This window comes from Pithys albifrons, chromosome 2 (assembly GCF_047495875.1).
Source record: "Pithys albifrons albifrons isolate INPA30051 chromosome 2, PitAlb_v1, whole genome shotgun sequence".
Lineage (NCBI taxonomy): Eukaryota > Metazoa > Chordata > Aves > Passeriformes > Thamnophilidae > Pithys > Pithys albifrons.
Window position 1 is genome coordinate 94,158,605 of NC_092459.1, and position 23,765 is coordinate 94,182,369.

Below are 23,765 nucleotides of genomic sequence, written 5' to 3' on the forward strand. Positions count from 1 at the left end.
TTGATAGACACACAGTAGGGCAGTGGAACAGCTGTTGTGTTTGGCTAGGTACAGACAGATTATATTTCAGAAGATCTTTAATTACAGACAGCAAGCACAAATAAATTGGTTTATATTCCACAGATTTGCTTTAATTCTCCAAGGTTCCATGATGAAATGTATAAACAGTGCAATGTCAACAGACAGGTATTTCCAGCAGAGCTTACTCCAGTTCTTCATGGCATGACAGCTGCCTGAACTGTGTGCCAACATGGGTGAGGAGCCTCACCTCCTGCACTGCACACCTCTGCTGGCTGCCACAGCCTCTGGACCAGACTTGTCTGGAGAAGCCCCAGCAGCAGGGCTGCCCAGCCTCCCTCAGGTGAGTAGTGCCCCCGAGGAGTGTTAGCCCCTGGAAGCTGAGCATTACTTATTACAAAGTATACCAATTCTAGGACTGCTTTTTCCTGGGTGTGACAGTGTCCTTTGAGCAGCACAGCACTATCAACAATGGGACAGCAGTGATGTTCTGAGCTGATACCAAAATTCTTCCTCAGTTCTGAGAGAATATTTGAGGATTTAGAATGATTCTTGTTCAGTTCACTCTTATACATTAACAATATTGTGCTGCTACATTAACAATGTTGTGTTCACTTTTTATTCTTCTTAAAGAATTAACACACTGGAGTAGCTCTAGGGGTGTCCTAAGAACAGATCAGAGGGTCTCAGTAGGACTGTGTAGAAATGTTTTGTTTTGCTTTTCTACCACTAGCAAGTAGTGCAGCCCAGGAGGAGCAGAACTGTAGAGTCAGACACTTATCAGGGAGGTTCACTCTATACAAGTTTTGTGAGGGTTTATTTCAGACTACCATTAGTCCAGTGTTGTGGCCTGTGAGCCACCCTCAATGGATCATTTGGGTTAACTTCAGCCAAAAGCAGTCTTGTTTGCCCACTGTGTGTGCCCACTGCCATGGACCATAGCACAGTAGGTGGGGACAGTTAGGAGTTTCATATTCCTGATTTGAACTAAGATGCTAATTTAGCCACACAGAAATGTGGAATTAGGACAAGGCAAACACAAGTGGGTAGTTGTTGCTGCATATTGTGACTAAAGGATCTTCTATGGTTCAGTCTACAGCATTCCTAAGAAAAAGGAGCACCATTAGCAGAGTGCAGCAGTCGTGCATCCAAACCACCTCCCCAGCTCTGCTTCAGTACCTGCCGCTGCATGCACAATGCAGGAAGTCACAATCAGTCTCCAAACTGCTGGCTACAGGCAAACATGGTAATACTTCTATCCCTTTAAGAGTACTGGATAACATGGAGTAAGAATAGAACTCTCCTAGCCTGGTATCTGAATATCCCTTTATCATCAGATCCTACTGTGAACCCAGTGTAACCTACAGAAGTGGTACAGGGAGAGTGATGCTGTTTAAAAGTTTGGCTTACATTTTATTGTGTAATTAAAAATTATAAGTAAGTTGAAGCAAAACAGCTGTCACAAGCACTGCCACAGCCTGGCCTCAGTAACATGCGGGGCTTTGACCAAAGGTCAGGTTTGTCTCCCTTTGCTGGCTCTTGCACGAGAATGGTATCTGTTAGTTGTTAATGAAGGACACAGCATGATCACAGGCTGCTGTGATAGAGTGAGCACCCTTCAGGTGATTTCCTTGGCTATATACATTGATATAGTGATGGTAGTTACTCCTGATTCTCCTTAAGAGAGAATGAGCACACTACTGACACTGTACTGTAACAAAGAGCTTTATGTCAATGTGTCAAAATGTCCCATGTGTCCCAGCACTCCATCAAACATCACATTGATACAGTCAATACTGAAAGTGTCAAATAGAATGTAAGTGCAAATAAGATGACTACAGAGCTGTAGCAGGAAATTCATGGACTTGTCTTGGCCTCCAGTAGCATAAAGTGGCTCGCAAATATATAAAAAAAACTTGGCTGACTTGTCTCCAAACAAGAATTTTTCTGAAAATTGTGGTGATCCCTTGCTAGAGATCTTACCATCTTCTAGACAGCTAAAGCTATGCTAAGTATCTCATCAAAGCCTTTGTTTTAACTTCATATATACAATCACATTACTTCATGAGAACATATGGCTGAAAAACACTAAGCTGATTGTCGGAAGGCTTTAAACTCTCCCTCATTGACCTAGAGTTGAAATAGCCTGTCCCAAGCTGGATGCAGTATTCGGAAGCCCCAAGGTGAGTTTCTGCTTTCTGTCCCTAGGAGGGCTGCTGGCAGCAGTGTTTACCAAGAGACAAGAAACTACAGCCTGCTGCTAGTAAGCCTTGTCTTCAATTTTACATAGCCCAGAGGGGAGAAAGGAAGAGCCAGAATCTCACAGTCTTAGAGAGCTCTTAAGGATTTGATCTTGATCTTTGTTTTATTCTGCCTTCCCCCATCTCTGGAAGAAACCACAGATTTCTACTCTAGGATGGATTTCATGCACTGGAATTCTTCCCAGAGTTGGCACTGCTTCAAAGGGTTTTATCTTGGCTGTAGAACCCACATGCTGTTGCAGAGATCCCCAGGGAAAAGAGCTGGAAACAGATAAAAGAACAACAAAGCTATGGGGTCCTTCAGGAGGCTATCCCCCACTGGGATGATTCCTCAAAAGTTGGTCATGCAGGCAAATCCCTCTCTTCCTTCCCCATGTTCCACTGGTCACCACAAAGCATCCTAGCCCTTGGGTTCTCTACAGGACCCATGACTTTCACAGCATGCTCTACTGTTTCCTTTGCTGGTGAAAGCTCTCCCTACAGATGCTGTGTTAGGGCCCTAGCAGCTTTTCCTGCTTCAAGCTCTTAGCAGAACCTTCGTCTGCCAGAGCCCTTTAGACACTCTCAGAAGCAAGCTGTTCAAATGATCTCAACTGTTGCCACTGCACAAAGAGCCCTGGGGGTGAATGCTGAGACTCTTCACCCTTTTCTATACATGGATGCTCTACTTCAGTACTCTTTCAGGCTTGGCCATAAACATTAATTTCAACCCACTGATTTATTACTGGAGCGTGGGGTGGAGCACTTACCTCAGCAACACAGAACACTGAGGACCCACAACAGCATTTGTCACAACTCTGAGGTATCCACCTGTATATCTACATAGCAGGTTGTTAAATTTCTGTCTACTCTGCAGGTGCAAAGTTCAGGAGGTTCTGCCTGCACAAAAGAGAAAATACCCAAGAAACTGGAGCGTGCATAAACTGGTTGTTGTAGAATAATATTGGTCTTTAATCTCAAAAACATTGGATATGTTTCTACTAAAGTTGGATTGTGAACTGTCAGCAAAAAGTGGATCAAGAGCAGTGCTGAGGTTACCTGTGAAGTTTGTTGTAGCACTGAGGAAGGCTATTAGATGGAAAAGGAAGTTTAGTTCCAAATCAGATACTAGTTTTAACTCACAAGCCTGATCCTGCAAGCTTCACTCATTTAAGTGGCTGTCTTGCTTTCAGCAAGATTGGTCCAGCCAGCAGCTCTCAGTAGCTTGAGCCAAAAGTTTTTATAGATAACTACATCCAGGCTGGAGGGGAAAGGGAGAAGACAGACACAGCAAAACTAATTCATTTTCCACAAGAGAGCAGTAATAAAAATGAGATAGTAAGTGAGCCTTGCCCTTAAGGTTACTGAATAGCTACTAAATTAAAGGAAAGGCTACCATGTTTGGTAATAAATTGCATCACCTGCTGTAGGCATCGGCTGCAGTTACTATGGACACAGCTTCCAAGACAGAGATAGGCAGGAAGAGAGAGCTGGAACAAAGAGGAAACAGTAGAGCTAAAAAAGGGTTAGCTGGGATTTTGAAAGATTGCTGTCTAAAAACCTTATTCAGTATAGAGTCAGAAATCCTTGGTGTTCCGAAATTCTGGCATGCTCCAAACCCTTCTGGTGGGCTGGGTGCCCCTTTCCACATCTTCAGAGATGGTCTTGATATCACTGATGAATGGGGAAATCCTGGACCGAGATTTAAATGTTGTTAAGGAGAGGCTGGTTCTGTTCTTTGTGTTCCATTGCCTGGCAAGCTTCTTGGCCTCTTCCTCCTCTTTGATCTTCTCAGCAGCTTCCTGCAGGACAGAGCGGAAGAGACGGGATACTTCCTGTGCTTCTGGTTCATATTCAGCAACGACTTGCCGGAATCTGAAAGTGCAGTCAAGGCACAGCTTTGATTAAAAACATCAAATTACACATTGCTGCCAAATCATTGCTAGGCTTGAAACTTGCACTTTCCTGCTAAATGAGACTTCCAGGACTGAAGGGAACAACAACAGGGAATGGCCATGAAGATATGCTCAAGGTCTCTAAAGTCACAAGCAAGCCACTTAATGTAAGGAAGCAATGAATCACTGTTTCTTATAAGCACAAGAAATAATTAGGAAAACCAAACAAAGCTAGAAGGCAAGTTTGAAACAGAAGGAAGTGCTCTTTTCACACAACACCTATTAAACCAAAACTCAGTGCTATCAATAGCTAAGAAACAAAAAGATTAGTCAAGTTTGTGGAAAATGTCCCCATCAGTGCTGATTAAACATGATTGTCCAAATGTAAATCCCTGAACTGTAGCTTCCCAGAAGCTGAAGGTAGACCAGGGAAAGCCCCACTAGACTTCCCCTGCTTCCAATTCTTATTCCCCATTACCCAATGGCCACTAGACAAATTAAAATCCAGTCAAACTTTACTTTGTTTGGTGATCTTTCAATATTTAACTTTCAGTGAAGTGGTATTTCATCCCTCTATGGATTTCTGTAAAATGATGACTGGCTCAGTTGATAACACTTTGACTGACAGCATGATGCTGTATCTAATTACATGTGAATTACTTCAGTGTCTTCTCAGGAAAGGCTCAAAGTGGGGTTAATGGGGGGACAGGGTTTGACATTTAGTAAGATAGCTAATACCAAGGAAGTGAAAAATCACCACTGTTTGTTTTGCAGGTAAGGAAGATGAGATGCAGAGCAGGATAGTTTTCTTGAAGTCACTGTGTGGTCTGCTGGCCAGGCAAAGAAGAGAACATGCCATTTCTGACACTTTGTTGGGTGACTTCGTCCCCAGCCTGGGGATCCACTCCCAAGGCTCACACAGTGGTCATGTAGATATTCTAATTTTTCTATAACAGTATGCATTTATGACAGATGGTAATATGGGTACTCTTCTAATATACACTTCTTAACATAAAATTTACACCTACAAGCAGACAGAAGGCTAAACTAGTACTTCACTGAAATCCAGATATTTATACTTCATGGAAGCTAAAGTGTATAAGGTCTGCAGCATTTTGGTATTTTTCTCCAACAAAACAAGGATAGAAAACAATAACTGTATTTAAATAAGTCTAATGCAGCAGAAGTGGATAGAATGAGGTATTGCCTCTTGTTTTTTTGGTAAGCACTAGGAATGTAACAGGGAGTTTAGTGCATGTAGAATTGCACTGCTTAATGGTGTGCCAAAAGGTACCCAAGATAATAAGAACAAAGAAAGCCAGACTGAAACCAAACAGACTTTCTGTATGTTTATGCATTTTGACTCTTACTGCAGAGGCCTGGTATTGGACATACATCTTGACATCGTGCTGTATCTCAGATATTTCAGTGTCTTTCTCTCCCAGCAAGTACTGGCAGCTACATATCCAGCTGTGGAGACACCAGTCAGCATTGCTTGCTGAGGGAACTCAGTGCCAGCAGAAGTCACCAGCCCCTTTCAGCATTAAGCTAGAACAGTTTGACACAAAACCTACCAAAGTCCCCAAAATGTTCCTTAACTGTTTCAGTTGCTTCACGTGAATTCTTAATCTCCCACCCCTCACCAAAAGCTTCTAAACTTTGAACATTTTAGTGCAAAAAGCCTATGAGGCACTGTAGTTCATAGTGGTACATAAGTACTTGCACAGTGATGCCAAACAGAGCCTGTAAGAGCAAGAGACTAGGCCTTGCTGAGGGTAAGCACACAACAGCAGTAACGGATTTGCTGCACATTGCAAACATCTTCTCTGCCTTCTGAGAAAGCACTTCAGTTGTGTTATCAAAGAGCCTAAAATGCAGTTTTCACAATAAATACATTTTTTCCCTTTATCCTATTTGACACATAGAATGATAAGTGCATAGAGACCCAAGTCTTCACAACATTACTATTATTATTATACCATGGAAAGCACCTTCAAAAGATTTTTATCCCAGAGGTGAACTAGATGAGTCATTCCATCATTTTATCTCCATGTGTATTTTAAAGAGAAGTGCTGTCATATTGTGTATATATCAGTACATCCTCCTCTTTTCTATTGAAAAGGGTGCAACCAAAAGGCCTCATCACTGCCTCATTTTAGAGATTGTGTGTCATTCTGCTGGATGGGGACTCCAGAGCAGGTAGCAACATGTGTCAGGCTATTCCTGGACCAGTGACTTGATTGGCTCTGGGAACAAGAGGGAAGATGAGTGGTTTGACATCAAGTTTACTCCCTGATCACTGAGCTCTAATGCAAATGCTCTGTGTTGCTAATAGCACTCCCAGCCAATCTAGCTGAAATAGTTTTCTACAATCAGAGTAATTTACCACCTTCACAGCTATTTGCCTGTTTGCACTCTTCTTAGCTAGGACAGCAAGAATTGTTTGTGAACTCTGCTGTTAAGATTTACCTTTCTCTTTTCAAGACCAACACCAAAACTGGATTTGAGCAGGTCTAAGGAACAAAGAGAAAGCAATCCAAAAGATTGTCTGCTACTGACCCAATGAAAAGCCACTCACATATGGAGAGAAAGGGGAACCTTTTCTGTCCCCTAGTAGGATGAAGTAACTTTACCCCTTTATATTGCCCACTTAACTTCAGTACCAGCACGCTTGTGTAAGGGACAGCCCATGTAGGAAGTCCAAAAGATCATAGAATCAGTTGGGTTGGAAAAGACCTCCGAGATCATCAAGTCCAACCCTTGGTCCAACTCCAGTCCATTTACCAGATCATGGCACTCAGTGCCACGGCCAAGCTCAGTTTAAAAACCTCCAGGGATGGTGAATCCACCACCTCTCTGGGCAGGCCATTCCAATGCCTGATTACTCTCTCTGGAAAGAATTTTTTTCTGGTCTCCAACTTAAATTTCCCCTGGCAGAGCTTGAGCCCATGCCCCCTTGTCCTATTGCTGAGTGCCTGGGAGAAGAGAACAATCCCCACCTGGCTAGAACTTCCCTTCAGGTAGTTCTAGACAGTGATGAGGTCACCTCTAAGCCTCCTCTTCTCCAGGCTAAACAACCCCAGCTCCCTCAGCCTCTCCCCATAGGACTTGTGCGATGTGAAGGCCACAAATATTTCCCAGCAGAGAAGACAAACTGGCTCTCAGTCTGTGTATCAGAAAAGAGATGGTGTTTGCTACAGGCACCTGTTCATAACTGAAGCCATATTACCCAGTTATCAAAGCCAGTTGATGTGCTGGATGATCAATCAGTCTGCACAGAACCCCAACATATAAAAAGAGCAAAACTACTGAAATCAAGGAATATGGGCTTTTACCTGGGGAAAAAAGCTCCACACAAAGCTGCTCAGTGGAATTTAGCACACAAAATTGCACAAGGCTCACCTATCTTCTAGAACAGGTTAACACCCCTATGCTCTTGCATGGAATAGTTTCAAAGTAGGCTTCTGCACAACCATATCTAGAAATGCCTCAGCAGGATTTCCTTACTCATCATAAAAGCATACCTATCTATCTTCCCTGGGACACAAGCTACAGTACTGCTGATAGCCTGTAACACATTATGCAAGTCATGCAGATGTGACTGTCAACTAAACTCACCTTGAATCAGTACAGAAGCCTGGGGCAAATGTATAGGCATACATAGGGATGAGCATATTCCTGAGTCCAAACAGTGTTTTAATCACAATTCAAACAGATTTGTTTTTAAATTGTGACATTTCTGTTTCCTTTAAGATTTTAAGAATCTGGCTGCACTTGGCTCATACTGGCACTGCTTTTTTAAAGCACTGTCACCTGCCTTTGTTATTCTGTAGGTCCCCAGTACAGAGGGTTCCCTAAGTACAGCCTGAACTTTAAAGACCTGTTAAATCCAGTGGAAGTCCACAGACTTAAACAATATGCTTATAGTTCAGTGTATTCCTGAGTGCCTGTCAGACCTGGGAGCTCTAAGTGGATTTAGTAATTGAAGAAAATGTGGGGTGCTTAGTGCTAATATTTAGCTGCTGACTCCTGAATCTATACTTTGAACAGGAATTCTGGTGATAGTGTAATGCTGTGAACAGCTTTGCTATAAAAGGCTCCTTGACTTCCAAAGAATTACAGCATTCACACTAATTGCAACACTCATGTCACATCACCTCAAACCTAAGCTCATAATTGAAAATAAATCCATTTCTGATTTTAGTCATTTGTCTTCAAGCATACTAGGAAAGCCACTTCAGCTATACACAAACCTTATCAAATTACAGTCCTGAGCCTGTGGGATTAATAACAACCCAAATGACCAAAATGCATGTTTACATTTCCATATTAGTTCGGGGGATTTTGTTTCCTTCTGGGCAGAGAAGGACAGAAACTCACTGTTTCACTTTTGCTGAAACTGAAAGAAATTAAACTGACCTCGACTAGCTCTGATTTGGGCTAAAGCTCTGAGTAAAGATGACAAAAATCTAGTATTTTTTAATTGGCAACCTACTAGTTTACTTGTTCAGTTTAACCATGGCAGTTAGGTAGCAAAGGCCTCACCAAAATCACTGTCATTTCCTTCAAATGGTTCTGGGATTTAGTTTTAAATAGTCAGTGATCTCCAACCCAGTAATTTCTGAATGCAATAACTCTATTTGCATGAGGTGAATCAGAGTCTCCAGATATCTGATGGTATTTGCAGTGTATTTGAATCCTTCCATAATTCCAACAAACTCAAAAAAAAAAGTTTCTGTTGACCTGAAATACAAAACAGACAAACTGGATGTGAAAAAAACTCCTCTCATTTGTGAAGTGCTCTTTTCTAGTTTCCTCCATGTCTAAAGAAACAAATTTAGAGAAACTTTGCCTCTCAGTAGATGAGAATGTAACCACAGAAAAGGACAATGTGGATAATCATTTAGACCTTTGGAGAATGAAGTGACATCTCTGACAACTCATACAAAAATGTTTTGTTCCAGCTTTGACTCCAAGCTCAGGGTCTCACAAAGGAGACCTTTCGTGACACAAACAAAACAAACTGCAGTCTTGCAAGACACCTGCTATTTGTGTTATTTAAGTATTATGTGCTTGTCAAGTACATCAAAAAGGACTTCAGCTATTCAAATGTCTAAACTGGAAGTGAAAGGATCAAGTTACTATTTCAGTCAAAACCAAGGGCTTCAGTAAGGTATACACTCTGCATTTCATTTTGCAAATGCACCTCATTGATGAGTGTGGTTTGTGGAAGATTTTTCGAGAAGCTGCTATATATTAGGAAGTCAGAGAGTATTCCAGAAGAAACATCAGCAGTGCAATGATCTTGTTATTAAAATACTTCCCTGGAAAATGTGAAGGTTTCAGTTGAATTCCTATTATACTCATCTTATGGAATTTTGGGAAAGTTACTAAAATCTCCATTATATCTCACTTTCTGAGAAGAGGATTTGCCAAAATCTGGCAGTCTTTCAGTAAAATTGCTTGCTCCTTCTTCCTCCTGTACACTTTCAGCTCCTAACATGGCAAGCCCCATTCTTTTCCTTTGTTTCCACATCAGCAATGAAGATTTCGTGAAATCACAAAGTTGTAGTTGTAGTTCAGGAGTAGAACTCTGTCACAGAGTGCCACAAATGCTAAAAGTTCACATGTATTAAAAAAGAGAAAAGCCCTAGCAACCTAAATAAACTATCAAAAGAAAAAAGCCACATCAGCCAGTTATGGACAGAAGGTCCACTTCTGGCTCCAAAACTCTCCCAGTTACAAAACACAGTAAGTTGGATGCCACATAAAAGCTATTGTAATTGTCTGGACTGCTGGATTTGCTTGCCTTGTTCTTTGCCCTTTTCCTTACCCTGATGCTATTAGCCAGTCTAACATACAGGCTGCACATCAAACCAGTCAGACCATTGACCCAATCCAGTTCCACCACTTTTGTGGCTATGATATTCCATTCTCAGTCATGAAATTGAAGCATAAGGTAACGCAAGGCTCTTTTTTTTTTATGTGGTTCTGCTAACCATGCAAACACTGTAGTATGGAACAAAAACATGACACTTCTTGAATCATACTGTAATACAATTTATGACAGCCTACAACAGCAATTTGTAAGAGTTTTAAGAGGATGGGTTTAGCTTTTTTCAGTCGTGCCCAGATAGAGCCCACCAACATAGCTGAAAATATTTATCTACTGCCAGCAGTATGCTGAATCCTCAACAACAGTGAACAACCACTACAGGCTGCACTGAAATCACACATCTTGCATAATCTTTTTCAGTTTAAAAAAATAATTAAAAAATAGCAGAGCAGCAGCAAGTTGTATGTAGCTTAGCTTAATACTTTTCTGAAGGAGATGATGAACCTTGGGGCCTCCCAGCTCCAGCAGCTGAAGCTTGCTCTTATGGAAATAACCTGTTTGCCAGACAGGCCCTGCTCAGTGACCCTGGGGATGGTGAAAATAACTGTGAACCCCAAGGGGTTTGAAGTGGCTTGTTTACAGCATAGCTTGGAGTTATACAAATAAAAGGCAGATGCTACCCTTCACTGGAGAGAACTTAGCCACTGAATGATCCCAAATCTCTGATTCTGATGTCATGACAACCTTTTTGAGAGCTAAACATCAGTCCCAGCTTGCTTCCAAGGTTCAACCCCGGGGAAGAGGAGAGCTAGAAATGTAGCCTTGGCATCCTTTCCTGGCTACTCCCACTGTAAGACAGAGGACCAGCAGTTTCCAGCACTTTGTCAGTAGTAGTTCAGGAGGTGTAGATCCTTTTGGTCAAGGAAAACAGGTGCCAGTGCATGCAGTGCAGAGAATCCCCTTGCATATGGTCTGCAAGGACTGTCTTCTAACCCCAACTGAAGAACATGTTGAATAGGTTAAGTTGATTATAAAGGCCTATTTCACAATTTTGCTTTGACTAAGGTGGACTTCAGAGTCATTGTTCCTCACTTGTGCTGTGCTAAGTGCGAGAGTTTAACTTAAAACAGTTGCCTCAAAAGAGCCACTGCCCTCTCTTCCAGTTTGGATGCTAAGGCAGACAGGTCAATTTGTAAAGGCATTTCCACAGAAGGTAACTCAGCTGGCAAGCAGCAATCCTATGTCTAGCACTTGAAGGGCTCAAATGCAAGTCCAAGAGATGTGTCTACATCTACACTGCAGAAGTCAGTAGCACCACTTAGCTGTTCAATCCAACTGCATGCCCCACCTGCATCCCACTCCATGTCAAAAGTGTGGAGGGAGGGTAGGGGAGGGAGACACAGTTCCTCTTTTCTCTGAGAATACTTGGTTTACAGGGTGAAGAAAAAAATAATAGCACCTTTTGGCTAGTTTGGACACATATGACAAGTGCCTCAATAGACCTGCTGGACAGCTTAAATCAAGGAATGAAGGCTCCAGTGAGGGTGGATAAACACTAAGGGAGGTTATTCAGAGGCTGTGCAATCTTCACCCTTGGAGAAATTCATCAGTGGACAGGACAAGGCCCTAGCAACCTGATCTAAGTGTGAAGTTGGCCCTACTCCAACTAGGAGGTCAGAGTACATACCTTCAGAGGTCCCTTTCAATCTCAATTTCTCTAAGATTCTGAAGTCTGAAGCAAATGCCATCACAATACTGAAATGGTAACAGTTCATCAGGCAAGATAAAGCTCTGGCTACTCAGGAGCATTGAGTACTCAGTCTCAGTGGGAAATGGCATTTAGTAATGTCTTGGAGGAAATTATGTCATATTAAGCTGACCTAAAACATTAGGTTTCCCTACTTCCACAAAGACACTCTCCCAACAGGACTTATGACACATGATGCTAGGTTTTGGTTCTGCTGGTCCTAGCAACTGTGATGCCTTCTTCACATACCATAAAGAGTAAAGCGGGAAAGGAAAGGTCTGTATCGTCACATCTTTTACTGTACCTGACTATGACGGGCCCACAGTAGGAAGGATGTATTTTGGTACACATGTCCTCCAGCTGCAGCCGTTCTCCTGGGCTGATATCGTAGCTGTGCTTTGGGTAGCTCACCAGCCAGCCGTAGTCCACCCCAGTCTTGATCTTGCGATATTCATTCTCCCGCTCTCGCTGCTGCTTCTCAGCCTGCTTGATCTGCCAGCTCAGCTCCATCATTAGCGTTTCAACCACCATTTCCGTGGGGTTCCTCTGGGAAATGCGGTTTGGGGACTCATTCCACCTGAACCAGGATGCCAATGACATAGTGCTCTGTGTGTCTTCACTAGGAGTGGATTCAGGGTGGGGGGGGGGGAGGGGAGAGAAAAAGAACAGCGTCATCATCAATAACCTCAGCCAAGAACATTCTGCCCCCCACACCCCTCCAGCCTGGTGTTCATCTAAAATTCATACTAGATTAACCACTTGGAACTAACTGATGCTGGGCATCTTGAGAAATCTCACCCACAGCAGCCAACTTGTGCAAAGAGTGAGACAAAGGATGTAGAGGCACTGTCCCCCTAACTTCCACTCACCATGTAATTAAAATGAGTCACAGTTCTTAGATCTTAATACAGGTTGCAAGGATATCTTGCTCCCTCCAGGCTGGGCTGGGGAAACCTCCTGCCCACACAAAAGAGCTGGGGCTGGGGCTGGGGCTCACCTGTCTTAACCCTCATGGCAGGGCACAACCTTGCAGAAACCCTACATGTTAAAACTCATCACATAGAGTCAAACTATTGCTGGGAGCTACCTTCTAGCCAAGAGACCCTTAGGGAGGAGGCAGGATGGATGACCTGGTGTGGTGGGTTGACATTGCTGTCTACTAAGAGCCCACCAAAGCTGCTCTAGCATTCCCCTCCTCAGATGGACAGGGGAGAGAAAATATATTGAAAGGCTTGTGAGTCAAGATAAGGACAGGGAGAGATCACTCAGCAATTACTGTCATGAGCAAAACAGATTTAGCTTGGGTAAATTAGTTTATTACTAATCAAATCACAGCAAGATAATGAGAAATAAAACCAAATCTTAAAATATCTTCCTCCCACCCCTTTCTTCTTCCTGGGCTCTACGTTACTCCTTAATTCTCTACCTCCTCCCACCCAGCAGCATAGGGGGATGGGGAATAGGAGTTGTTTCTGCAGTTTTTTCCTCCTCATGTTGTTCCCTTGCTCCGTCATAAGGTTCCTCCCACAGAAGACAATCCTCCATGAACTCCAATGTAAGTCCTTGCAATAGGCTACAGTTCTTCATGAACTGCGCCAGTACATGTCCCTTCCACCAGGCACAGTCCTTCAGGAACAGACTGCTCTGGCATGGCTACCTCCCATGGTCACAAGTCCTGCCATCAAACCTGCTCCAGTGTGGGCTTCTCTCTGTATGAGACCACAAATATTGCCAGGATCCTGCTCCAGTGTGAGCTTCTCACAGGGTCACAGCCTCCTTTGGGCATTCACCCACTCTGATGTGGAATCCCCCACAGGCTGTATGCTCCACCATGGACCATCATGGGCTGCAGAGGCACAGCTGCCTCACCATAGTCTTCCCCACGGGCTGCAGGGAAACCTCTGCTCTGGTGCCTGGAGCACCTTCTCCCCCTTCTTCTGCATTGACACTGGGATCTGCAGAGCTATTGATTTCCTATATTCTTACTTCTGTCTCCCAGCTGCTATTGCTTTTTTCTTCCCCTGCTTCTTAAATCTGTTATCCCAGAGGTGCTACCACCTGGGCTGATGGGCTCAGCTTTGGCCAGTGGTGGATCGACCTTGGAGCCACCTGACTTTGGCTTTGTTGGATATTGGAGAAGCTTCTTACAGAAGCCACAGCTGTAGCCCCTCACCACTCCCAAAACCTTGCCACACAAACCACATACACCTGTGTAGGTTTGCTGCTGTAACACGAGTGGTGGAGCTCACCCATAATTAGTTAGTACCCACAGGGGCATTAGCTACAAGGCCAGGCAGAGCTCTAAACATTATTTAGCAAACGTGTTGTTGCATGCAGGAGAGGCTACACCACCTTCTACAGGCTGAAGTCCAACTATCAGCTTTTCTGGAAGAGCATTCCTTCAGCACTATCACTAGTACCAAGGGAACTGAGGCTGGTCTGAGAGGGAAGTATAAGCATACCAAAGTTTATATTGTTCTAACTTCTAAGTGAAAGTTTTCTACTGCTGGGCAGTTATACAGCAGTTAGGAGAAAGAACAAATTGCATCAATCAGCTCAGAAAGAGAATTAACTCCCCACTCAGCCAATCCCTTCATGTTGTCCCTTCAGGAGGACAATGCTTGGAACAAAGTTATTACCTGTTGTACTTGTCTTTGTACACAATGGAGTCCAAAACAGCCACTAGGGACCTGAACAAGAGCAAAACAGCATCTGTTTCTTCACACAGTACACTTACGTGCCTTGTTGCTCCCTTCCATTGGCCCCGAGGGAGAAGGGGTGGCACAAATAATGATTGCAGCTGGGATTACAGAAAGGCTACTCCTGGCAGCAGCCCAATCAGGACATGGTGACAAAAGTTAACATGAGGGCAATGGATTAAAGAGTCTGATTCTGCAGGACCTGAGCAAATCCTCACTCTTGAGACACATACAAAGGCAGACATAAAATGGAGGAAAACATGCTTTTGATTTAAGTTTCCACATTGAGAGCTAGGGCCTTTAATGACAATGTAAATCACCAGAAGCTCATAACTACACAGTACTCCCACTAGAGCTGAGAGCCATGAGCTCCCAGACTCCCTAGATGAGAAATGATCAATAGGATTCTGCCCTCAGCATGAGGAAAAGTCACTTTTATGCCTTTATCACTTGTCATAATGTAGCCTTGTTATCTTTCAAAAATTTCATACTATGTAAATATGTCACACTATTAAAGGAAAATGTTCCAAAAGCCTGGATAGTCTGTATAATGCCCAGGCTTGAAAATATTTTAGACTCTAATGCTTAGGCTTTTCCAGAATCAGGAAGTTTGTCAAACTGCATCAAAGGACTAGTTTCCCTTGTCCTATATCCTACCTCTCCCTGCAAGCAATACCAGTTTCTTCAGAAGGAAGACATAAAAGGGCTGAAAACATCGACAGGTCACAACTGTAGCTACCTTGATGTGTAAGGCCACAGGGACTCTTCTGAGACTGTGTAAACGTTAACACCTTTGCTAGTTTACAGTGCTTATACATGAGAGATTGCTGTAGTAACTGGCTTTGCCCTGGAGCGTCAGCTATGATTATCCTTACGACAGCAGTCACAGTCGGCAGCTGCTGGAAGTAATCCTGCATTTCTGTGCTCTGGAGGAGGAGGAGCAGCCAGTCCTTTCATTTGTTTCTATCACCAGGGTGACTCCAGCTAACAGCTCTCAAATCACCACACAGTGCTCCAGCTGCCAGCTGCTGACTTGCTTGTCCAGGACACATGAACAAACTCAGGTTGGAACTGAGGTGCTGACAGCTTCAACACCATTCCAACATGTATCTGTGTCTTGCTGCATGGTGGTCTTCCCTCACCATTACACATTACTAAGGATAAAGACCTTTTCCTTGGTCTTATCACCCCTTCCATATAACATAGGTGAGCCCTGCTAACAAAAGTGAGGAGCGTAACAGACTACAAGCTGTTGTAACATCTCCTGCTCTTTTTCAGATTCTGTGACAGCAGCAATTTTTTGTAAATTTTGCAGGTATCTGACCAATTAAAGTACCATTATTTTTTCCATTTGTGCCTTCATCTGATGAAGGCGAGCGTGCCCTTCTCTATTTCACAAGCAAAGGGTTAGCTTACTTGGGGCTTATTCTGCCTATGACCTGGTCTCACACTGGCTTAACTGCTGACTTCACTGGCATTAGGGGGCAATCAGTATAAAGCAGTACAAGTGTGAAGCTGAGGAATGCCCTTCCAGCTGTTCCTAGCTCACCAGCTGTTCCATTAGAGGAGGAGCAAGAGCTGAATTTAGTGGTCAGAACGGGAAAGAGGACAAGGAGACTTGGGCTTTAATTTAACTTCCCTGGCTTTCATATGATTCTGAGCTTGCTGTCTTTATATTTTTTTTTGCTCACAGGTCTCCCTCAAATCAAGGCATTCTGTGTGAGAACCATTTTACCTAGCACTAGTATTGCAGAAGATAAACAGAAAAATATTTTGGATACCTTGTCTGAGCAAGGCCCACCAAACCTGAGCCTTGCCCAGTCCCAGAGCTTTCATAAAGCACAGGTAACAGGCAGATTTGCTTTTGATATGGAAACACGGATACCACTGACTCTGAATATTGTTTCCACTTGTCTGACATAAAAAATGTGCTTCCACATGAGAAGATATAAAAGAAGGAAAGCACCTCACCTTCAGCTGAAATGGCCTGTTTTCAAATGAAGGAAAATCCCCTGCAAGCACTGGCAGCTTGTGTTGGCTGTTCCTAAGGAAGACTTGTTTGTATGAGATTGTTTCCTTCCCCATTTCTCATCCATCATCTCCTCTCTTTGAGAGCTGGCAACTGGCCATCTCTATTTAGCAGGCTCAACAAGCCACCACTCTTTCCACTACTGCTCTTTGGAGCCTGAAGAAGATACTGTGGACTCCATTAATTGTGGCTGCTGTTTTTAATTTACAGTTCACAGGCAGGCTAATCATTAACTGACTCAAAATGGCTTTCCCATTTGGAAAGACTGGAAGGACTTTCAGCAGGATGTGGACAACTAAAGAAAGGCAAAAGTTACAGCCTGACTATCTTAATGGGGAAAAGAACAAATTTACACTTTTCAAGCATTCACATTAAAATTATTTAGAAAAGAGACACTGCCCCATCTGAATACACATCTTTCTGTTGTGCAATTAGTCCATTTTCCAATTCCTTCTAAGAGGCTATCCTGGGAGCTGACACAATCCAAGTGATGAACTGCTCTGGTGCTATTCAAGCAAAATTTCAGAGGGCTTTATATAAGTTCCACACCAGAGACTTTGGTCTAATTCACCCTGGACCTTTGTCTAGAAGACAAGCCTTCCCCTCTCACTGTTGATTGCAAACCTGATAGACCATCTTACAGAGTTTTCAGTACACATTTACCTTAGCTGTGCTGAAGTCTGCAGTATCTTGCTTTCTCTCACAGCCTCTGGAGAGCTGCTTCAAATGTTAGTGTTCATTGGTAGGTCCCTCTGAAAGTTTTTTATTTAAAAGTTTCCTGTTAGCTTTGCCTTTCTTTAAAACTCCTTGTTGATTTCTACACTGTCAGCAATTCCCACATCTTACTGCTCACATACTTTACAGCTTTCTCCATTCTTTTCTCAGGGCATGTTCTGTACAATTTCACCTCATCTTCCACTTTTTTACCTTCTCCCATATTTCCCCATGTGATTTCTTCTTGTTCCAGTGAATGCATCAAAGAGTCATCAGAAATATTCACATGCCTTATTTGCTGTTTCACCTTCCTAAAACAGGACTTCAGCCTTTTCTACCTTTTTTACCTACCAAGGGAGTGTGTTCCCTTAGCCTCCTCTCTGGATGTTCTCTGGCCAACTGGAGGCTATTCATCCAACCTGACAGACATCAGTCTGCTTCAGGCACTTTCAGGCTGGATCACCTCTTGCTAAGACTTGTTACATCAGGGCTGCTTTCTGGTGATCATGCGTCAATCAGCAGGGCCTTTTTAGTGTATAGAAAATGAACTACTCAGAATAAAAAAATTCCTTTTCCATTGATTCATTTCCTAGTTCCCATCTTGCAACACCCTCGAGGACAGAAAAAAAGGTAGGTAGAGTGCAGGAAATGTGCATTTCTGAAAAAAGGGAGAATACAGCTGAACTCTCTATAATGGCATGTCCTTGGTTTTACAAGTCTCCTGTAATTTGTCTTTCCCTTCACAGTCTGTCAGTCCAGAAGTACTACTGACAATCGTCAGTGACTCTGAGAAGTCTTAGGGGTGTAGTAGTTCTACCAGAGCAGAAGGAGAAGTCTTAAGGGGTTATGGGGGGAAGGAGGCTAATCCAAAGTCCAGTGATGTCAATAGAAAGATTGTTACTCAGCTTGTATAGATAGATTGTTATAGATAGATTGCCGGGAAATCCACTATCATCCAGGCCGAGCATACAACAAATGGGGCTAAGGAGGTGGGAAATGCTTTGCTTCCCTTCTTGTGGGTGGTAGTTCCTTATTACTACAGTCAGAGAGCAAAACTTCTTCATGCAAGATACTCACTTAGCCTTTTTCCACACATGCCAGATCAGAGGGTAACAAACAAGGAAAATTATTTCTAAAAAAAGTAGGTCAAGGCCCATCACCAAATTGTGCTCATAATTGTACTTTTTAAAAGACACACAGTAATGGAGAAAAGAGATGATGTGAAACTGTGGACCATATTAAACTTTGTTTTAAATTATTTATTTCTTTAGTAAAGTTTGGATTAGTTTATTCAGGAAAGTCCAGTGTTCCTCAGATAGCAAAGGGTATCTAGTATCTCCCTGGAGAGCAACTCAAGGGTAGATTGAAGTTGGTTTGGTTACACCCATCTCTGAATTCTGTACATGCTAACTGATGCAATATTTAATCAGCTGCTCAGGGAGAAATCGTGGTCATGGCTATGCTGCTGCCTATGCTGCAAGAAGTGGTATTAAGGAGGGATAGCATCAAAGATGAACCTCAAATTCTATTTATCTTGTGATAAAGATATTTTAATTTTGTTGCAAAGAATCTTAGCAAGTTCTAATTAAGAAACTGCTGCCAACACCTTCACAATTTTATTTATATAGTCCACCACAGCTTTGTAAAAGAATGCCTGTTCTCTGTTCTCCACCACTTTCTGATTTGTTCAGCCTGGAGAAGATGAGACTGAGGGAAGACCTCACAGGGGTTTACACCTTCCTCAAGAGGGGCAGCAGAAGGGCAAGCACTCATTTCTTGTCTCTGGTGACCAGTGACAGGACACAAGAGAATGGTTTGAAGTTGTGTCAGTGGACATTTAAGTTGGATGTTGGGAAAAGGTTCTTCACCCAAAGCACAGTTGGTCTCTGGAACAGGCTTTTCAGGGAAGTGGTGACAGCGCCAAACCTCCCAGAATTCAAGAAGTGTTTGGACAGTGCTCTCAGACACATGGTGTGACTCTTGGGGATGGTCCTGTGCAGGGACAGAATCTGGACTTTGATGATCCTTGTGGGTCCCTTCCAACACAGGATATTCTATGATTTTTTTTTTTTTGGCAGTTACGTTCCATTATCATGTCCATACAGAGACTTTTACCCTACCAGAGCCCAAAGAATCCTACTTCCTATATGTCTGGAATCTCCTTCCTTGTTTAGTGACTTGGAAGTCTAAGATGTTTACAGCTACCTGCCATGCAATTGTGATCTCAGTGGAAGTTATTATAACCTCAGCCTGAGACACTAAGAGGCAACTAATGCTGAAAAACCAGTAGGTAGAACTTTTCAATCAAGAAATCTAAGAGCAATGTAAATATCATGATATTAAAACAGCAGCACTCTTCATTCTGACCTGTAGAATAAAGAGAGAGAACTTTCAAGGACACTCAAGGGTCTGCTTATAGACCACAGCACAGAACCTGTGTTTATAAGCATTCTGATACCCCTGTTGAGATGGTAGCAAGATATTTCTGGAGCAAAAAAACCTGAAAAAATCACAGTGGTTAAAACGTATCCAGATACATGACCCTGTTACAAGTAGCAAGGAACTTTGAATAACAGAAGTGCAAGGGATCAAGCTAATGCTTTAAATGCAACATTATTTACTGTCAAGTCTTCGTGGCTGCAGGTGTTTAAGGACAGCAAAAAGCACCTCACAGCAGCGTCCCAGAGTGAGCCAGCTGTGACAGGGCGCTGTGGCACACAGCAGGCCCTTGCATGCCAGGTAATGTCCCTAGCAGGGCAGTGCTTGTGGTCTGACCCGCCTGCTGCGCACTGACAGCTCCTGCTGCTGCCCAGCTCTGCTTGTGAGGGACAAGCGCCCTTAAAAACGTGTGAGAACCATGCTGCCCTTCAGCATGCAGCCTCATTCTGCATTCACTTCTCCCCAGCAGACTTTGCACTGTCAGCATTGTAGAATTGGGCTGGCTCTGTCTGGTGTAATTGCCACAGAGAGTTACATGTCACTTCAGCCTTTAGTGAAGGTGAGTGACTGTAAAAATCACTGCTAAGCAAACACTACAGGAGGGCAGTCAAGGTGCTCAAGATGAAAGAGAAACAAAAGTGGTACCATTTCTACCAAAGGAAAGGTCCAGTAGCCTTCTGGAAATACCACAATGGTGAAAGTAGGCATGGATATGTCACATTTTCTACAGCTGGTAGCCCTCAACAGAATTTTTTTTTTTGAAAACACACAAAAGTTACTGCTCTCACCTCCCCAGTATTTACGTAGCTTGTAATACATTCTTAGAGCTTCAATCTTTTAGAGAACAAGCCTATCTGATGCATTTTACATCTGCATTTTGATTGCAAGAGCGGTAAAGAAACAAGAATTCAGCATGAACTGGGCCCCACAAGCTGAGGTATGAATGAGAAAGGTGTTTTTCAATCACTAGCCAAAACATGATGAGAAAAGGTAGCTGATCTAACTGGTACAGCTTCATGATCTACAGTAAAGCTGCACTAATGTAAACCAGATTTGCATCACTGAAATAAATGAGAGCTGTGTTGATTAACTCCCGATGAAAATTCAGTCTGCAAATCTTAAAGAAAGAGTGAAGGAAGGCCCCAAAAGGCTGGAGCTCTGCTAATGGCTAGGACTCTCTACCGAGGATAATCTTTGTGTTATTTGCAGAAGCAAAAGGGTGGGTGCTGCTCAAATCTGCTTATGAAGCAGAGCAGCATTTTGTAGTTTGTCTACTTATCAGAGTAAATGAGTTCCATTTGTTGAGAAACAGGACTATTTTCATGCCAAATTCCCACTCATGTTTTAAACAATGTTTCTAGTAGCACCCATAAAAACACTATCATATACAACTTACACTAAACTGTTTTCTAAACCTACAGAAAGCAGAAGTTAAAACACACTGAATTTCTCTGTTTGTTTAACTTGTTATTCAAACTCCTGTATATTGCTCAGATCTTGCCATGGTGGATCAAACACACCTTCAGTTCTGTACGTTGCTTTGATCTCTGCAGACTACAAAGCCAGGTTTCCAGTCAGGACAGAGGGACCTAAAGTATTCTTCCCCATTCATTCAGCCATGTAAATCAGTGTTCAGAAGGTAACATGGACCCACAGCTTTCCTATGATTAAAATTAGTCAAACCACAAAGGAAAAGGTACTACTGCAATAAAACAACCATAGCATCTCATGGAAGGCTCCAACACAAAACGTTTTCAGAATTAAACTCTGAGAGCTCCCCAGCTCATCTTGCTCTATTCTACTGTCACCGTAACTACACAGTGCTATTAAAGGGGCAGTAACCACAGACTGGAGTTTCTAATACCGTCATCCACTGTAAATACTTATATCTATAGAATTTTAGAAAGAGTTTGAAACTCAGACCCAAAAGTATATTTCACCTGTCATCAGGTCCTCTGAAGGTTTTTTATTCATATGTTGTGACATAGACCAGTCTAAGTTCTGTGAAAACAAATGGGTGAGACATGCATTCTCTCTCCAGATGGGGGACTGATTCTTCTGTGAAAGCAGAAGTAACTCATTGTATCATAAAGTGAGAATGCATTTTAATAGACTCCTGTACATTTCTGTTCAGTACTGAACCTTAGTTACAGTAACTATCAGGAAGAATATTGACTGGAGATCCCTGAAGTCTTGCTCTGCCTCTACTCAACTGCAGAACTAAGCCTATAGTGAGAGTTTGCTCTGTGCTGGAGAATACAAGGACCAGTGTTAAAGTTTGATCCTTGTGACAGGAGTTACTTAAAAATACACACTGTTTTAAAACTAGCACTCAAAAATATTGTGAAATTTACAATTCAAAAACTTAAATCTGCCTTTGTCGAGATCACATACAGCACTAGGAGCAACTGGGAGAGCTGTGGGCAATCTCATGCTTTTTGTTCTGCAATAGCTGTGTGTCCCAGCTGCAGGCACAGGGAGAGCTGTCATATAAGCAGTGAATAGTGCTGCCTTGAGACAGACTTTAATTAGCTTGTTAGCATTGAGAGATATACATTGTAGTCTATTCTTAGCCAGACTGACATAACTCCAGAGCTACCTGGCTGACCTTAGCGGTACCTCGCTGAGTACCCTAAATATTGGACTTCCCCACTGAAGACAGTTAGTAGGTCAGGTGTCTAATCTGAAAGATTTTTAAAAGGCATAAGCATAAGACAGCATAAATCACGCTTTCCTCCTCGACTGCCTGTGCTTTACGTAACCAGTTACCCAGTGCTTATCCGTGCAGGCAGCCGTACCCGAGCCCACCCTGGGAGAGCTGTTGGAGCACCCCGGCCACCTTCCCTGCCCACCCATCCCGCCTCACCTTTGGCACCAGCGCTCCCGCTGCTTGTGCGGACAGACGGACCCAGAGCGAGCGGAGAGGGTACCAGAAGGAGGACGTGGCTTGAAGTCAAACCCTCTAAACTGGCACAGCAAGCTTAAACCCACCCTGGGGCATGGATTAGCCCTGGTGACGAGGGATAACAGCTGGGCTTTACGGCAGTGCTTTTGAGCGATTAGGGCTTGGTCCAGTACTTCCACAGACACAATCACCCGGCAAAGGGCCGGCACCTCTCGGCTTAGCCAGATTTGGGCACCTGTTTGAAAGTCTTTTCAAAACATGAAAACTTTATGGGGTTTTCTAACCTGCAGCTGAGATGGCACTCGGAAGAAATGAAGATACTTCACAGCTCTGGGACTTTCTGAACGCGGTAACGAGAAGTTTGGTCCCTTCGCCACCGGCCGTCGACCCCCGACTCAGCGCCCCAGGGCTGTCACGGCGCTGCCCCGGCGGAGGGCGGCGGGCACAGGAGCCCCTCGGACTAGGCGGAGACAACCGCACCGCTGGCACGGGTGGGAGCGGGGGAACCTCGACCACGGACTCTCCGCGGCAAAGATAGCGGTCACCTCCGCTTGGCACCACCTTCGTCCCGCCGGGCAACCCGCCCGCCGCCGCCGGCAGTATCCCCTCCTCCTCCTCCTCCTCCTCCTTACCGCGGTCACCCGCTCCCGTCCCGCCGCCAGCGCTTAGAGAGAGCGGCCGGGGCAGCGCCGCCTCGACGCCGCCGCTTCGACAAGTTGAGCGGAGCCGTCGCCAGCTTCTCCCTCGGCTCCCCGGCGGCTCCCCCCGCTCCCGCCCGCAGCGCTGTTCCCATGGCGACTACGCGAAACCCATTTGGTCCAGGGGCGGTGTGCTCCGACGGCGCGACCGCCCGGCCCCGGCCCCGAGACGGCGTTGCCCCCGCACAGGGACTCACCTCTGTAGGTCGAATTTGGACCGATAAATAGTCGCTCAGTAACTGGATCTAATTTATTTCTTACCAGGTCCTCCAGTAACAGATAAAACTACCCGAGGGGCTTCAGCAGCAGAAGTCACTGGGTTTGGAGGGCGAAAAAGGATGAGGGGTCGGGACGGGATCTGGAAGGCCACGGGGGAACTGAAGAGGAAGAAGTTTTTTACAATGAAAATGGTGAACCACTGGCACAGATTGCCCAGTGAGGTGTCGGATGCCCCATTCCTGGAAACATTCGAGGTCAGGTTGGAAAATGCTCTGAGCAGCCCGACCTACCTGACAATGTCCCTGCTCATTCCAGGGGGGCTGGAC

General features: G+C 43.9%; 1 protein-coding gene across 7 annotated transcripts; it reads right to left on the reverse strand.

The window, feature by feature from the left end:
- On the reverse strand, positions 1–23,506 carry RD3 (RD3 regulator of GUCY2D). Of its 7 annotated transcripts, none has more exons than XR_011699757.1 (4): positions 22,484–22,568; positions 12,041–12,355; positions 3,029–4,133; positions 1–2,540 (listed from the first exon to the last, which is right to left on the reverse strand). XR_011699757.1 is itself a non-coding variant. In XM_071578078.1 (4 exons), the coding sequence occupies exons 3-4, from the start codon at positions 12,334–12,336 to the stop codon at positions 3,836–3,838; spliced, it is 594 nt and encodes a 197-aa protein (XP_071434179.1). In that variant the 5' UTR covers positions 12,337–12,355; positions 14,376–14,426; positions 22,484–22,608; the 3' UTR covers positions 1–3,835. The 7 variants fall into 7 exon arrangements, 6 of the variants coding, with proteins under 6 accessions (XP_071434179.1, XP_071434159.1, XP_071434166.1 ...); XM_071578078.1 differs by adding an exon at positions 14,376–14,426 and having other exon boundaries at positions 1–4,133; positions 22,484–22,608; XM_071578058.1 differs by adding an exon at positions 17,128–17,216 and having other exon boundaries at positions 1–4,133; positions 22,484–22,557.
- Positions 23,507–23,765: the final 259 nt, after the last annotated feature.

What these genes read in the sequence shown, in the direction of transcription:
- RD3 (XM_071578065.1), bottom strand. Translation starts at nt 12,336, where the DNA reads ATGTCATTGGCATCCTGGTTCAGGTGGAATGAGTCCCCAAACCGCATT. An exon ending in TGTGGGCCCGTCATAGTCAG is followed by an intron (nt 4,134 to 12,040) that starts GTACAGTAAAAG and finishes CTGCACTTTCAG; the next exon opens with ATTCCGGCAAGTCGTTGCTG.